Source organism: Penaeus vannamei, chromosome 34, assembly GCF_042767895.1.
Source record: "Penaeus vannamei isolate JL-2024 chromosome 34, ASM4276789v1, whole genome shotgun sequence".
Classification (NCBI taxonomy): Eukaryota; Metazoa; Arthropoda; class Malacostraca; order Decapoda; family Penaeidae; genus Penaeus; species Penaeus vannamei.
Genome location: NC_091582.1, coordinates 7,281,409 through 7,296,408, shown reverse-complemented (window position 1 = coordinate 7,296,408; position 15,000 = coordinate 7,281,409). Strand labels below are relative to the sequence as shown.

Below are 15,000 nucleotides of genomic sequence, written 5' to 3'. Positions count from 1 at the left end.
TATATATATATTTATATATATGTATAGTATTATTGGAAATGCAACCCCACACCTTATTTAAAGATCTGAGCTTACCATGTAGTAGAACACATCATTCTATGAAAGTTTTCTTGTATACCATTTTCTGCACAAATTGATAATAACAGTGTTACAGAGGATATAAAATCCACAATTTCCAGGAACCACAGTAACCTTCTGCCTCTAGCACCGTGACAAAATGACGAAAAGTAGTTAAGAGCGACAGGAAATCAGATGGCTTTGTAGCAGATGACGTATGTGAGGGAAATCAGATGAGCCAATTAGATTCGTGCATGAACATGACATGAACGTAGACACTCAACAGAACCAATCAGATATGGAATAGATCATCACGTGACCATACAAGTTGGGCCTAGGAGAAGCCTTTGGAAATTCAAATCAGTTCCATCATGGCTAGACAGTGTGTAGGTAGTGAGAAAAATTATTCTGATTTCATTGCGAAATATCAACAAAATAACGAAGCAAGCTTACTAAATCTATGAGATCACAGTTTACTGCTAGTTGAAGTATAATACTCGCAATGTATGACATCGTGTCATTACAGAAACAACAGACCTGTGGGTTTGTGGTGCATGGAAAAGGATTCAAAAAACAAAACATAGCAAGCAGTGTAACTTTGTTGTAAGCCTTCGCAATTCCTGTCAACAATGACCTGGAATACCCTGACAATCCCAGTGTCCTGCAGCCTGGCCCGTCTGGAGTTGAGGATGAAGGTAAGATCTGGTTTAACCTGTCTCTGGGTCTGGGCTCTCTCCTGCCAGAAGATATGAGGTGAAGATTTTGCAGACCAGGTGGGGGTTGGGGGGCGGCAGCCCCATAAATCTACTGAAAACGTGTCAGATACCTGGTTTACCTGGGCTCTATCCTGTCGGAATATATGAGGTGAAGATTTTGTAGACCAGGTGGGGGGTGAGGGAACAGTACCCCCAACCCCCCCTGAAAGGAAGTTTAATATGGCGGAGCCCCCTATACAACCTGGAAATCTGTTAATATACTATGCTAGTATTCTACCAATAGTTCTTGAAATTCCCTAATGTGTAGTCCTATCACACCTTCCCTAGCTGTAGGGACCGATATTGTAGTTATGCTTTGTTTGTGAAGGAAATGAGTGCTAGATTCATTTGAAACACAACAAAAGCTATTGGAAAATAATTCTATTCACCCCAAAAATGGTGTGGGGTTGCATTTCCAATAATACACCAAATTTACCGTGTATATATACATAATATATATATATATATATATATATATATATATATATATATATACATATATATATATACATAATATATATATATATATATATATATATATATATATATATATATATATATGTATGTATGTATATATACATAATAGTGTATGTGTCTATAAACACACGTATATGCATGCATATGTATGTGGGAGTGCGCTCAAGTCGCAAAGGAAGGAACGCACATAAAAGCGTAGGTTTAGAATGGACTTCAGAACAACTCTACCCTGCTGGCTATCTTTTTAAATCAGTTTTTACAAGTTCCACAGATGGTGATACTAACAAGTCTTAAGCCAAATAAATTTACTTACTCGTTGAAAGTCTCTTCGTTTTATCAACAATTATTCGACACGACCTTCTAAATACATCCATAGTCGAGACCTTCAAGGTTTGTTTTGACGATCAGCTGTTTCGATGATACCACAATGCAACGGGGAGCGGGACTTTCAAACTTTGTTCCCGATAATTAATCATTTTTTATACTGTAAGTTCTTACGAAACCTACTAAACCTGAAAATGAAGCTATATTTCTCTGATTTCATTTTATCTAAAAAAATTATTTTCATTGTACAGACATCTTAGTCATACTGAAAACAAAGTCATGTGAAGCAAAAATGCTCCTACCTTGAGGTCAACGTTACAGTTCAGCCATATACATAATCAAGAGGAAAATAATTGTTGTTTTTTATTTGGAGTAAAACAAATGTAAAACATAAAAATGCCTGTGTGACTTAATGTACCCAAGATGGTCTCTGCCGTTTCACATACATGAAAATGTATGACAGGCTAAATACAATTGTTTTTAATGTGAAGCTTTACACTTGTCAATGTTGGTATTGTTAAAGTTGCATTATTTTCAATATTTTTTTTAAGTAATTAAAAACAGAAAATTCAAATAAAGTTTGTTTTTTTACTCTTCTTTTAAAATTCATTCTTTACAGAAACAGGTGACTAAACTGCCTAAGGTAAGGTTTTTAGAATTGTGCAAACTCTGGATGTCCAATTTATTGAAATATATTTTATAATATAACTTTTTCCACTGTTGTAAAAAAAAAAAAAAAAATCAGTTATAATTAAAAATAACAAGACATTAGCATAACATTGGAGGGTTTTCCTTTGAGGAAATCTAATTTTTGAATCTGTAATGTTGCAAATAGAAAAGAATCCCATAATCAATGTTGATGAAATACAATCACAAAAATGTCACTTTAATATCATAACCTGTTGACAAGCTTTTTTTTCTGTGAAAACAAGAGACCCTAATTTTGGATCTAAATAGAACAAAAATAACCCTTCCTGAACTAAAGTATATGAAATAGAAGAGTATCATTTTTACACACAACACCTAAGACATCTCATTAACAATTCTAATTCCTTTTCATATATCCAAGTGTCAGTCAGTCTTAAAAATTGGTATAAATGAGTTTTCAATTATACAGCACACATCCTTTACAGGGAGTTAAAATCTTATTTAACAAGTGTGAAACTTGTCTAAGCTTTTTTGAATAGTACATATTTTATGCAGGCACATTCTCTTACAGAATGCAAGATACATGAATATTACTTTCCATCATCATTCATCAAAAGAATATTTACATTTTTCACACCCATGAAACAGATTTTTAATGTTTCAAGAGGCAACATTTTCTTCCTAAATATTTGATTTAAACTAATTCTGGAAGGAAATATGCCGCATAATATAAATATTTTCTCTAGGATAATAATAATTCCATAATTTTTTTTTTTGCCTTTTATATCAAAATATATATTCCCCAAATGAAGAAACACAACAGAATATATTCTTAGTACAACAGGTGGACAGGAATAAAGAGAAATTAGAATAAATATCTTCACAATAAAAATGGTTTTTTTTATACCATTATTTCCTCTATTTCAGGCAATTACTTGCAAAGTACACATATCATCAACAACTTGTTAATCACATTTAATGTTTTATTAGTTTTTTAACTTGACAATTTAAGTAAAAGAACTTATTTTTCTTTTCAGATATACGATAGGTGTTCAAGTGCAGTCCCAATGCAACAAAAATATGTAAGTAATTCTATAAAGATTATCTATAACTAACAGAGATTTCAAATACTGATGGGTAAATTGATCTAGTGAAACGGTATGATCAACTTTTAGACCCAGATTCCTGGTAGTATGCAAAGATTCTATTGAAGTTCTACCAAAATCTTGAGTCATGTAAATAATCTAAGCAGTAAGTCTACAAGAAAATTACCCACTGATGCCAGGATGGCTAAATACATGCCAAACCCATTATGATTTTAGTTTATTGTTTACATATTGCTGGACTTCATGAGTGCATAATCACCTTTGTTCTTGATACATAGAAAGATTTTTAAAATATCTATTGCTAGTAGTTGTTATTAACATAATTCTTAATGTAAATAACAATAATGACAAATATCAATAGCATTTAGATAAAAAATTCCCTAAAACTCAAAGAGAGGGACATCAAATAAGGTTACTTAGGCCTACTAACTGGCTCCTTGGTGACTGAGCACTTGTGGAATTATGTGCAAACAAAATTCATAAAAATAACTAGTGGAGACATGTAACTGGCAGAAATTAGTTAATCTAAAGAAAAGGGGGTACTTTCATTTTGAGTATCTTGTATTACCTAATCTTCATTTTCCAAGTATAGCGAGAATTAAAGGTAGTGTTGATTACAGAAAAGGTCAGGAAAACTTAAAGTATCAAAGAAGTATTAGGACAAAATATATATTTGTAATGGTGACATTACCTCAAAACCAGAATGTTTTACACAAATAGTTATCCATCTATTTTTTTTATTATTATTATTTTTTTTTTGGATTTTTCCAAGTTCTATAGCCACATGGTTACCTGATAAAGTATGAATAAATAATTCTTGATTAATTCCTCAGATCTTCTGAATAATGATGTGCACCTATATATACATATAATCTATTCTTTACTTGATTTGCAACAGTTATACAATTACAAATTATGCAAAGGGGGTATAACTAACCAAATCACAGTCATTCAAAATGATTGTGCATTCAAGTTCACATATGGCTTAAATTCTCTCATCAAGACTGTAAGAACCATATCGTTTCCTAACAGATTTATCTCTTCAATCTTTATCTAATATAAGCATTTAAATGATTTTAGCAAGTGTACCCTAGCATACTAACAACACATCTGTAACATAATCAGTGCAAGAAAACACACACAATGCACCAACTCCCAGCTTGTTTCAAAACAAATCACAATCTATTCAGTATTCTAAGTTCATTGCAACTATCACAAATAACAATACACATTGCAATACAGGAGACAAAAAATAAATATATACAACTCTATACAAATATATCTATATATCCTATGGCACAAACTTGCCATCTTTAGCATTTTGCACCATTGTCAGGAGGCTGACAAATGAATCAACACTGTCCAAATCAATTGCAAGGGATTTCATCTGCAAAGGTAAACCATGAATTAGACAGTGTGTAGAACCATACATAAATCATTCCACTTTATCACATATTATATAAGGAAATCATGCAATGACAAATGTATGAACAAGAAAGATAGAAATTTCCTGTACCTGATTTCCAAAGAACTCAACATCAAGGCAGATTTGCATGCGAATTTTATCATCATCTGATAATCCCCCAGTGACCTCTGCACCTCCCTGGGCTCCTCTGTCTCTTGCACGCTTTAGACGTTTTAAGCTCTCTTCCATTTTGTGAACAGAACTCAGAACATCATAAGTTAGAGATTTGTATCTGGAAAGGTGAAATGGTTTTCTATCAGAGCTAAATCAATTCAAGCTGCTATTTCTCCTAATGCAATACTTATTCCAAACATCATCATATGTTTCACTGTAATAACTTACTGTTCACATGCAGTTGTGCAGACTCTGGTTAGCCAGTGAATCAGTATCTGAGAATCAACTTTTCCTATTGTTTCATTATTAAATGTGGTCAGAACTGATGCAACTGTTGCAATGTATGGCTGGTGAGCTGTGGGAGGAACACGGTTTGTTCGACGGTACAGTCTTGGTGTGTCTCCAACCTGTCTTAGAGAACTAGTTGCTGCCTCTACCAGAGATTGAACTATTACTTCACTAAGACCATTGATTAAAGATGTCAATTTAACACCTTGGTCAGATAATTCATCTGGAAAAATAGAGAAAATGGTTGAAATTACAAGATTTTTCGTACCCCAATCAGACATAAGATAAACTACACTTACAGATCTGTAACAAAAATAGCAAAATCATATTTTTTTTATATATAACCAGAAGTCTCATGACAGAATTACAAACACATGTTTTCTAATCCTATATTATGTGAAAAAACAATATCATATGCAGTTATATATATTATATACTTGTCATGCTTTCAGGTACAGACATACCTTAATGAGTATTCCTAGTCATTATCTAATTCACAAACTCTTAACCTAATGATGTTTCTTTAATTTGATCTATATCATGGTTCTGCCATAAAAACATAACTTTCTTAAATCACTGGCTAATTATACCACCTATTGTTGTTTTGTTTTGTGCATTTTGTTTATATGCAGATGGATCTACAAGTGCTCAGTCTCCAAAGAGTTAATTACAAGGCACTACATGACCTCACCTGATTTCCTAATTCCTTGATTATTTGGGGAAAATATTTTCCAAATACTATCAATCTTGATAATGGGCTACTCACACTATTGCTACTGTAATCATCATGTTATCAAAATACTAATAACAATAAAAAATCTTCTGAGAATGGAAACTGGTAAGCAGGTAAAGTAGGTGGAACCATCTATGTGTAAACAAAACTGATATACAGACATGTCATGCATGTAAATGCCTCCTTACAATTAATGGATTAAAGATGAACAAGAATTTCTAGACATAAAAAATAAAGTACTGTTGTACACATCAACAGATTTTCTTACCTCTGATAGCAGACACTTTATCAGCTGGGAGGAAACACACTTTAGGTTCAATGGCCTGATTATACAAGAGAGTCAACATCTGGGCTAGCTTCTGAATGTCATGAATCAAACATACTGCTGAATTTCTATCATAAGGCATGTGCATTTGTTGCTTTTCTGCTGTTGCATCACCAGCCTTATCCCCTGCTATATTTGACTGGTCTTGAGATTTGGATGGTGAAGGTCCATATCCAGAAGGCCTGCTTGTCTGTACAGATGACTTTGAAGTCTGAAAAGCACAATCATGAATAAAGCCAAGGAATCACTAAAGTTTGCATTGATATTCACTGGAGGCAATCTACTTTACTAGTAAAATCTTCCAGTACTGATTTGAGAGAAAAAGAAAAAGCGAATAACACCCAAAAGGAGAAAGAACAAGATGAGGTAAAAAAGAAAATGGGAACAGAGTTACCCACATGAAAAAAATGGGAAAGAAACAGAAGGAAAAAAAAGAGCTTTTGGACTAAAAACAAAGCATATACAAGATACTTGCCTTCATACTGTCAGTTACAGTGACAACCCATGTTCTATAACGTGATAATATCAGCAGTGTTAGTTTCCAGAAACGATGGAGGAGAGGTGGCAGAAAAATTTCTAGCGAGTAGCATTTGAGAAGGCTCTCCCAAACAGTCTGAGTGGCAGAGAAGATGAAATCCCCATTGCTACTGGTAACTCTTGTCAGCCCACTTGTGTTCTGGCTCAAGCTGCATTCAACCACTTGCCCAATCTCTTGATACCTTCATTCAAAATATAAAATTCTTCAGTGATATATTTCTATATTCTACATTCAAAAGGTGAAATTCTTCAGACATCTATGCAAATGACCGGTGATATAATTCAATATTATTTCCTTTGCTAGGGATGGTGCAAACAAATCTGAAAAATAAACTAAACAAAAGTAACTAACCTGATCTGAAAGTAAACAGGCAAATTCCAGTGTTCCATGAAATTCTTGTATTCCAGCATTTCTCGGAACTCCAGAATCTTTTCTTTACTCCCAAGCAGCTTTTCAAAAGCCTCTAAAAATTCCACAGTTTCCAGGTATCTCTGTTAAGAAAGTTTACACGAAATCAGTAAAACTAATATTTACCAAAGAATTAAAACAAACAATTAAAGTCAATCAGAACATCACCCTTTACGCAACACAAATGAAATGAAAATGTATTGTATATCAAACCACTCACAACAGATTATGTCCTTCCACATCATGTATGGTCAAAACTACAAGCTGAGCACCCACAGTTGATGTGCCATAGCTGTGGACACTGAGGAGAAATAGCCTCTCCAAACTAAGCTAAAAACCTTTTTTACCTCACTAAACAAAAATAATCATTTATGCTGCAGCAAATGTCAAAGCGAACTGGGTAATATAGAAAGGTATGAATGAGAATTAACATCTTTACCATACAAGAAATGTGTTTGACCGGTTTCAAATATATCTTCATCAAAAGATATATTTGTATTTCTGATGAAGATATATTCAAAACCCGTCAAAAACATATCTTGTACTGTGAAGACATTCATTCTCATTCATACCTTTCTACATTTATCAACATGAATTTGGTTCAGAACTGGATAACTGAATGTTTTCTATGCTTCTAATTTTTTTTGCAAGTAGCTGATTGTACCCACTACATGGCTCAGTATGGTGTGAGGAAATCCTATTGTGATTGGGTTTATTTCATCTCCTTATTCACCTGATGGAAAGCAGCTGGGTTTCCTGGATTGAAGATGTGTGGTGTGCCTGTCTCTAGTGCTGTAACAACTTCAGGCCATGCAGATCTCATCAAGAAGCTATACCCTCTGACCACATTTGACCTGTAAAGAAGAATTTCTTGCAAAATAAGACTTTTAACTAAAGCTCTAATTTATACACCCACCACACACACACATACATCTAAGAGATACATCATTTAACTATATATACACACAATATAGCAACACAATAATACAGTTTACATCAATAATCTAATATGCTCCCCAGCATGGACTCAAGCCCATATAACTACAGAACTAAATCCCTACACCACTAATGTTTCTAAATATATATATTTCCATATATACTATGCATATACTTATTTCATTGCCCATTACTGCTGACAATCTAATTAAATTCTTTACCTCAAAAAAGAAGCAATGACAATTACTTATTCTTAACTAAAGCACACAAGACTGTTTACAAACCCTTGTCCAGTGGTGACTTGGAGCAGTGGCTGGCACACATTATTTACAGAGCTCAAAGTGTTGGCATACATTCCTGGTAAACCTCGGGGATCTGATCGCAATGCTGAATCACTGATGACCTAGTGGAAATGTAAAAATTCAAGAGCAAGGATAGTGATATAAAATGGCCCTGTTCCTTTAAAATGTTTAAACTTGTTAATGCTAATAATTATCCAAAAAAGGCATCAGAGACTAAGCTTCAATAAGCTTAAAACTATAACAAAAGCTTACATCTTCCAGGCTTTTCCTGATAAGTTCTCTGACAAGTTGGTGAGCATGTGCTACACTACCAAGACTTGCATATGTCCTCAAGGTTCTTCTTAGTAGGGAAAGGTCTTTATTCAAAACTCCTTCACGCAATCCTCGTTCCAAGCCATGCTCAACGAACTGGCAGACTTTGGCTACTCTCTGTGAACAGAATAATGTAAATCAATTATTACATCCTTTAAATGACTATTCTGATTTTTCCTTTATCTTCATTTCTGATTAATTTCTTCTCATTCATGGCCCTTGTGTAATCACTCTTTATAAGAGGTTTACAATGATCTTGGCCATTCTTGGATTCCTACATCAAGCACAAATATTAAGGAACATACTGGCTTGCAAACATCCAGGAGAGCTGATCCTTCACAGTGTGACACCAAGAAGTTCAGATGATTCACCTCAGCTGCTAAACGATCAACAAGATCACCTTCTTCGCCTCCTTCTCCATACCCATTCAGTGTCTCTCTCCCTTCTTTTCCACCAGACTTTAAGAGAGCCTCTAATCGGTCCAATCTGAGAGAAATAAAAGAGAAATGCAATATGCAAGTGGGGAGAGGTTTCTTTTTTTCTAATAATTCTCTCTGGCTGCAGAAGTAAGAAATCATTAGTTTGATATTTCAAATTGGTACAACTGTAATTTGCAAATAAGAAAATACATATGTATATCATTATTGTTTCTCCCTTTCTCTCTCTATTTTCTTTTCACAAAAACAAAACAATATCAACTGCAATATTAAGAAAGTACCTGTTTGATATTTGGGTAAGCCTGTGTAACATAGCTTTTTGCTTCGTAAAGACTTGTCGTTTCTCTAAATCCTGGGATGTTGTAGTTATCGCATCATCCAGTAATTTTTCTACACTCTGTCAAAAACACATACATACATATGTAAGGCATATCCGTAAAATTCCCTAACACATACTGATGGTGCACAAAGCATCAGTCTTGAAAGGGAGAGACATCTCTTAAAAATTGTATCTGATAGGCAAAAAAATGGGCTCTCTTGAATATATTACAGCAAAGCGAGAAGAAACTTTGAAGGAAATGCTAAAAAAAAATAGTATATGAAAAATTCTGAAAATGACTGAAATTGTATTTCAACACATTTCATATCCATCAACAGAAATGACAACTACCCACCAACACTTCTTCGCGTAGCTGTCCTAATGGGGTTTTTAAAGCTTCAATCAGTCTATCCAAGCCAGTTAGGTTAGTTGAGAGGTTAACAAAATCAGCATAATCCCGATTGATTAATTCAATCATAGCAGAACGCAGGATCTTCAAGTAAACTCCCAAATCATCACGTAGAGTCTCCAGGCCTCCACTTCCAGCTGCCTGGTGAACTCGGACAAAATTATCAACTGAAAAGTCATTCTGAAAAGGAAATGAACAGTCAAAACTTAGAAATAAAAAGTTAACTATATAAAAGCATTATAAATGTATAAAATGCAAAGTAGATAAGTATATCTATTTTTTTCAAATCACCTTTTTTCATGTTATTCCTAATCAATAAATTTAAACTTCCATTTCTCTTTTGTAAACCTCCAAACCTGAACAATTCAGCTTATCTGTCTACCCAGTTGTAAAAAGGCATGATTTTTTGTGCTTTACAAAGGGAAATTTTGATTGCAGACATTAGGAAAGTTAAACTTTATGGACCAGAAAATGTATATTTGAGTCAGCAGAGTGCAAAATTTAAGTTTTCACAGTTACCCCACCCATATGAACAAAAACTGAAAGGCTGTTCTGAATATATAAATAACATACATATAAAATCACTTCTCCTATCATTCAAAACAATGAAATGTGTATTCAAATATATCTATAAGTATTTAGATATATAAATAGTATTTATCTTTACTGCATGGATGCACTAAGGTAGGGCAAATTGTAGAGGACTAAAAAATGCAGTTGTCAGTAAAAGAAATAATCTGCAGACACAAACAGTGATGCCACATAAAGGAAAAAGATTGTGGAAACTTGCTAAAATGAAATGGATATATTAGTGGATTGTACATATGTTTCATTCATAATGAAAAGATCTTGGAAAAAATCACACCAGTTTTGAACAGGACTTCCACAATCATGGCAAACAGGATTGTTTACACATTCTGATATAAGAAACAACTGTGGTGAATAGGTCTTTAGGGATTAGATTCATCACAGTATCCAATTCAAGTGAGGGGGAAATTGGAAATGAGTTTCTGTAAGATACAATGGCACGGAAACTTTGCCTGTTGCAGGCCTATCTCAATTCTTCTGCTGTGCATTTATTGCTACTTATCTATTTATATACAATGGAGGGCAGAACACCTAATAACCAATTACGTCTAGAATAACAATAATGATAATGATAATAATTTATATAATCCTTATTCTAGTAAAATACCTGGCATTTGCCATCCAAACAATTGATGGCCACAACCCTAACAGTGGCTCATTGTCAAACAATCAGTCTTTCACACCAGCAACACATATATAAAGCCAAAAAAACCTCCTGCTCACAGGTTTATTCCCTCTATTGTTTGCATATATTATTTGCCTCATAAAAGATGGCTTTTGGAAACTTAATCATTACCCAAACTCTTGCAAAATTGCAATCCTTTAATTTTCAGTACATTGCCATGGACGTCTACAAGCTCTATCTTGCAAGATTACTAATGTTGAAGGTTTATCAGTCTTTTGCCATTCCTAAGAAGGCATAGAAGCTTCAAAGATAATTTGATACCACATCAGACTAATTAGGCCGGTATTATGTGGACGGTGATTTCTTGCGGTTAGGTGTACGGCATACGTGCATATGCACATGTAAACATTATTTCCGGATAATAAGCACTAACCTAACCTAATTGAGAGAGGTATTATCTTCTCATGTCCAGACACTGCCAACTTGTTTGTTTTACCATGCAAGCGCAGAACACCAACTGGGTTTTTTCAGCGGGTTTTTTTTTCAGGCGGGGATCTTTCAGCTGTACCCATAGTCACTTCCAAGTAATAATGTCCTACCAACATTGTTGCAGACAAAAGCTACAATATGTGAATAGTATATATCAAATGTGATACATCACTACTAGATTCATCTGTGTCTTTAATGCGTAGTAAACTCGAATAAACCTCTTGCCACTTATTTCCCGGCCATCCTTGGGATTCCTTTCTGGAGATTGATTAGCCCTTGCATATTTATTTGAAAATCATTTCTTGCGTCCTATACTACTGCTCTTTCTTTGTCAAGCGATTTGCTCGTGTCAGTTACTTAAATATCATCCTATTTTTCCCAAGATAATAAATATAAGATATGCATAAACCTTTTAGTGTTTTCGAACGAGATAGCCAATCAGATTAACAAAAATTATGACAAAACCTAAAGGTTTTTGAGGTTAACCTTCATGAAATCATCTTTGTCGAAGCATAATGATGACGTTCCATATAAATGGACTGGAAGAGAATTTTCAGCTGCTGTTTCCATGATATGTGAACTTGAAGTGTCGGCGGTGTCAAATTCTCTTATTCACTCATACTGTCAGACTGCCACGGTCGCAGCGAGGTTACGTGCTTACGATATTATTTGACAGCGGATCTCCTTGTGAATTGAAAAATGTTGAAATATGTTGAGGCAAAGTACGAATTACTATTTTTATGATAATAAATGGTCTTATCGAATGAATCTAAGATTGTTTATCATAAAAAACTTTAGGTTTGTAACCTTTTAATGCCTATCGTCCTGTTCTATTATCAGGACTAAAACAGATCTGCCATGTACATATTAATATTATTAAATGGTACATCTATAGAAGTCACCCAAACAAAGATAAATAAGATGAAATAAATATAAGTGAGAGTAGATACAACTAATTGTCGGTTAACTGCAATAATGAGGTTAAGATATAAAAACACTTTGCTACATCTCTCTTTCCTGAAAAGAACGATTGGTGTTCTTGTTTACATCGGAGCACCACGAGTATCACAGTCGATAAACTGCATGTGAATTAGAGGACGGAGTAGGAAGAGCGTAAATTTGATACAAAATGGTAATGTACAAATACGGGTGTACATTGCGAAGCCTTATAACTGGCTAGAGCATGACACTGTATTGTTCATTTGTTCTGGTATTGTAATTAATGGTGGGAATCAGTAAGTAAAGTTCCTGTACTACAGAGTTCTTCAGAGCACACTAAAATGTATTTTGTACTTATTTTATGATGTATACAAGTACAATTATAGGGGAAAAAGTTATAGTTCGCAAGATTTTAGTAATATTCTACTTGCACATAGTTTGTCATAGATACCATGATGTGCATATTAGAAACAGTCGGACTCAAATGAAATAAGAAAAGGAAATTCTATATAACTAAGGGGGCCAGATGTTGAATGTTGTATAACCTTGTCCTTCAGTTAGAATGCAAGGGATAGTTGTGGTCCTAATCACTTGTGGCATTAAGGAGGCCCAAAATCTCATACCTTTGATCAGTACTTGGGATTTTTTGCTGGGAGCAGTTTCGATTTTTGGGAGTCTATCTTTTCAATGAAGGGAGTGAATGCTTGAAGTTTTATATGAATAGAAGTGTGATTTTATGGAATCAAATAACTGGAGCAAGGTTGGCAACAGCTGGAACGGTCCCTTTAATCCATTGAACACTGAATTCTAACTAGATACTAAGTAATCGACCAGGCTTTGTTCATTTACAATGGGTGCCAGCCACTATTTGCTGCTTAGGAGATTTTTAATCTTGCTTCCGTTTCTACTGATTTCATTAATGTTTTTTTTGCAAAAATCTCATTAAAAAGACAACAGACACAAAGCCAGTAATGTCTACTCAAAGGGGAAAGAGAACGTATTCATAATATGAATTGAAAAAGAATGTAAACATTTTTATTATTATCTTCATCTAATAAGCTCTGGACAAGTTTAAAACAGTACATTCACTTTCAGTTTATATTGTGGCTGTTTCCTTTATATAAAAAGACAATTTAACCCTGAAGGCTGTTGCTCTTCACTGCAGTGGAGTGGGTCAGTCATTCCTTGGCATGGCCTAGATTTACCATGATAAGAACACATGCCATCCATACTCAAGTCCAAATATACCATGGCAAGATTAGATTGCATCTTTGGTGAATAAGATATATTAGCATATTGACATGTCGTAAATTTGATATATATTTACATGAAAACTGCACAAAGATAAGGAAAATCTAAATTAATTCATTTGTAGTAGATATATCTAAAAACAAGAGATTAAGGACTAGCATATGTATGATTCAGGATGTAATTGCTACACATTTTTTCTAATTTTTGATATGAATAGTTTGGATAGACAACAAATGTGTTTTTTCCCATAAAAATATCTCTGTATGTTATGTAAAACAGAGAATGATGTTATTGACACTGACATACAGCAGCACACAATGACGGATACAATATTTTTTTGTGATAGTTAAAGAAATTTGGTTGTAGCTTTTTACATTTTTTTTTTTTTTTTTTTTCCCCACAGGTAAAGGATCTTTCAACCATGGCAACATTGAGCTGCACACAAGCAAAAAGAGGACCATTTCCTTTTGTAAAACATGGAAAAATAAAGAAAAAGGGAAAACATGGGAAAAAAGTCATGAAGATGGAAAAGACCATTAGAGAGGAAATAAGCAATGGAGGAATTATGAAACAAATTGTAGATAAAGAGAGTAAAGTTGCTGAAGGTTCTAAAAATGTAGAAAAGAAAGTAAAAAAGAATAAAAACAAATTCCGCAAGCTACAAGATGATGAAATTTCGAGCACAACTCCAAATACAATTGAAGGGGTAAGGTCTTGAAGAAAACTTGTTGAAATATGTCATATTTTGAAATATATTTTGATATGTTCAGGTTATCTGATACATTTTAAATTCAGATTATTAGAACATAAATATTTTAATATTACTTTATGGCATATGATATGTATAATTTGATTAGATTTATAATTATTTTCTTAAAATACATAAGTGTTTTGGACAAGTTATCAACAGAAGAAAATCTTTGTAATAACCAAATGATGGCATGTGATTAAGAACAGAAATATATTGAATTAATTTTTATTTCCATCAGGCATCAACTGTTGCAGGTGATGTCCATACAAGAGTTTCTCAAAATCAGGATGAAGAGCCAAGGAATTTTCAGTCTCTCTGGGAAAGATATAAACCTAGAACAATTCCCTTGATTGGGGCTAATGGACTAAAGTACAAGAGCAGGTAAAGGTCGCCTTAACTGGTTT

The 15,000-nt window shown here is 33.8% G+C and overlaps 3 protein-coding genes across 3 annotated transcripts in view; 1 reads left to right on the top strand and 2 right to left on the bottom strand.

The window, feature by feature from the left end:
- Positions 1-1,693, bottom strand: part of LOC113820881 (xaa-Pro aminopeptidase 3) — a 19,659-nt gene extending 17,966 nt beyond the window's left edge. The window contains exon 1 of the mRNA XM_070113415.1: positions 1,603-1,693. Within this exon, the coding sequence (XP_069969516.1) occupies positions 1,603-1,663 (61 nt within the window). The 5' untranslated portion in view covers positions 1,664-1,693. The remainder of the gene's footprint in view (positions 1-1,602) is intronic.
- A 1,489-nt stretch (positions 1,694-3,182) lies between these two features.
- Positions 3,183-12,309, bottom strand: Cog2 (conserved oligomeric Golgi complex subunit 2). The gene is made up of 13 exons (XM_027373266.2): positions 12,142-12,309; positions 9,900-10,133; positions 9,507-9,622; positions 9,094-9,274; positions 8,729-8,905; positions 8,459-8,577; positions 7,972-8,092; positions 7,182-7,321; positions 6,768-7,011; positions 6,236-6,503; positions 5,175-5,457; positions 4,884-5,064; positions 3,183-4,754 (listed from the first exon to the last, which is right to left on the bottom strand). Exons 1-13 carry the CDS (start codon positions 12,223-12,225, stop codon positions 4,659-4,661), a joined length of 2,244 nt encoding a protein of 747 aa, XP_027229067.2. The 5' UTR covers positions 12,226-12,309; the 3' UTR covers positions 3,183-4,658.
- Positions 12,310-12,665: 356 nt separating this feature from the next.
- LOC138868054 (CCAAT/enhancer-binding protein zeta-like) lies at positions 12,666-14,954 on the top strand (the record flags this gene model as incomplete). The annotated part of the gene is given in 3 exon segments (XM_070145518.1): positions 12,666-12,787; positions 14,249-14,551; positions 14,835-14,954. Coding segments are annotated over 3 exon segments (426 nt in total), but the record flags the coding sequence as incomplete, so codon positions are not given.
- Between the last annotated feature and the right edge of the window lie 46 nt (positions 14,955-15,000).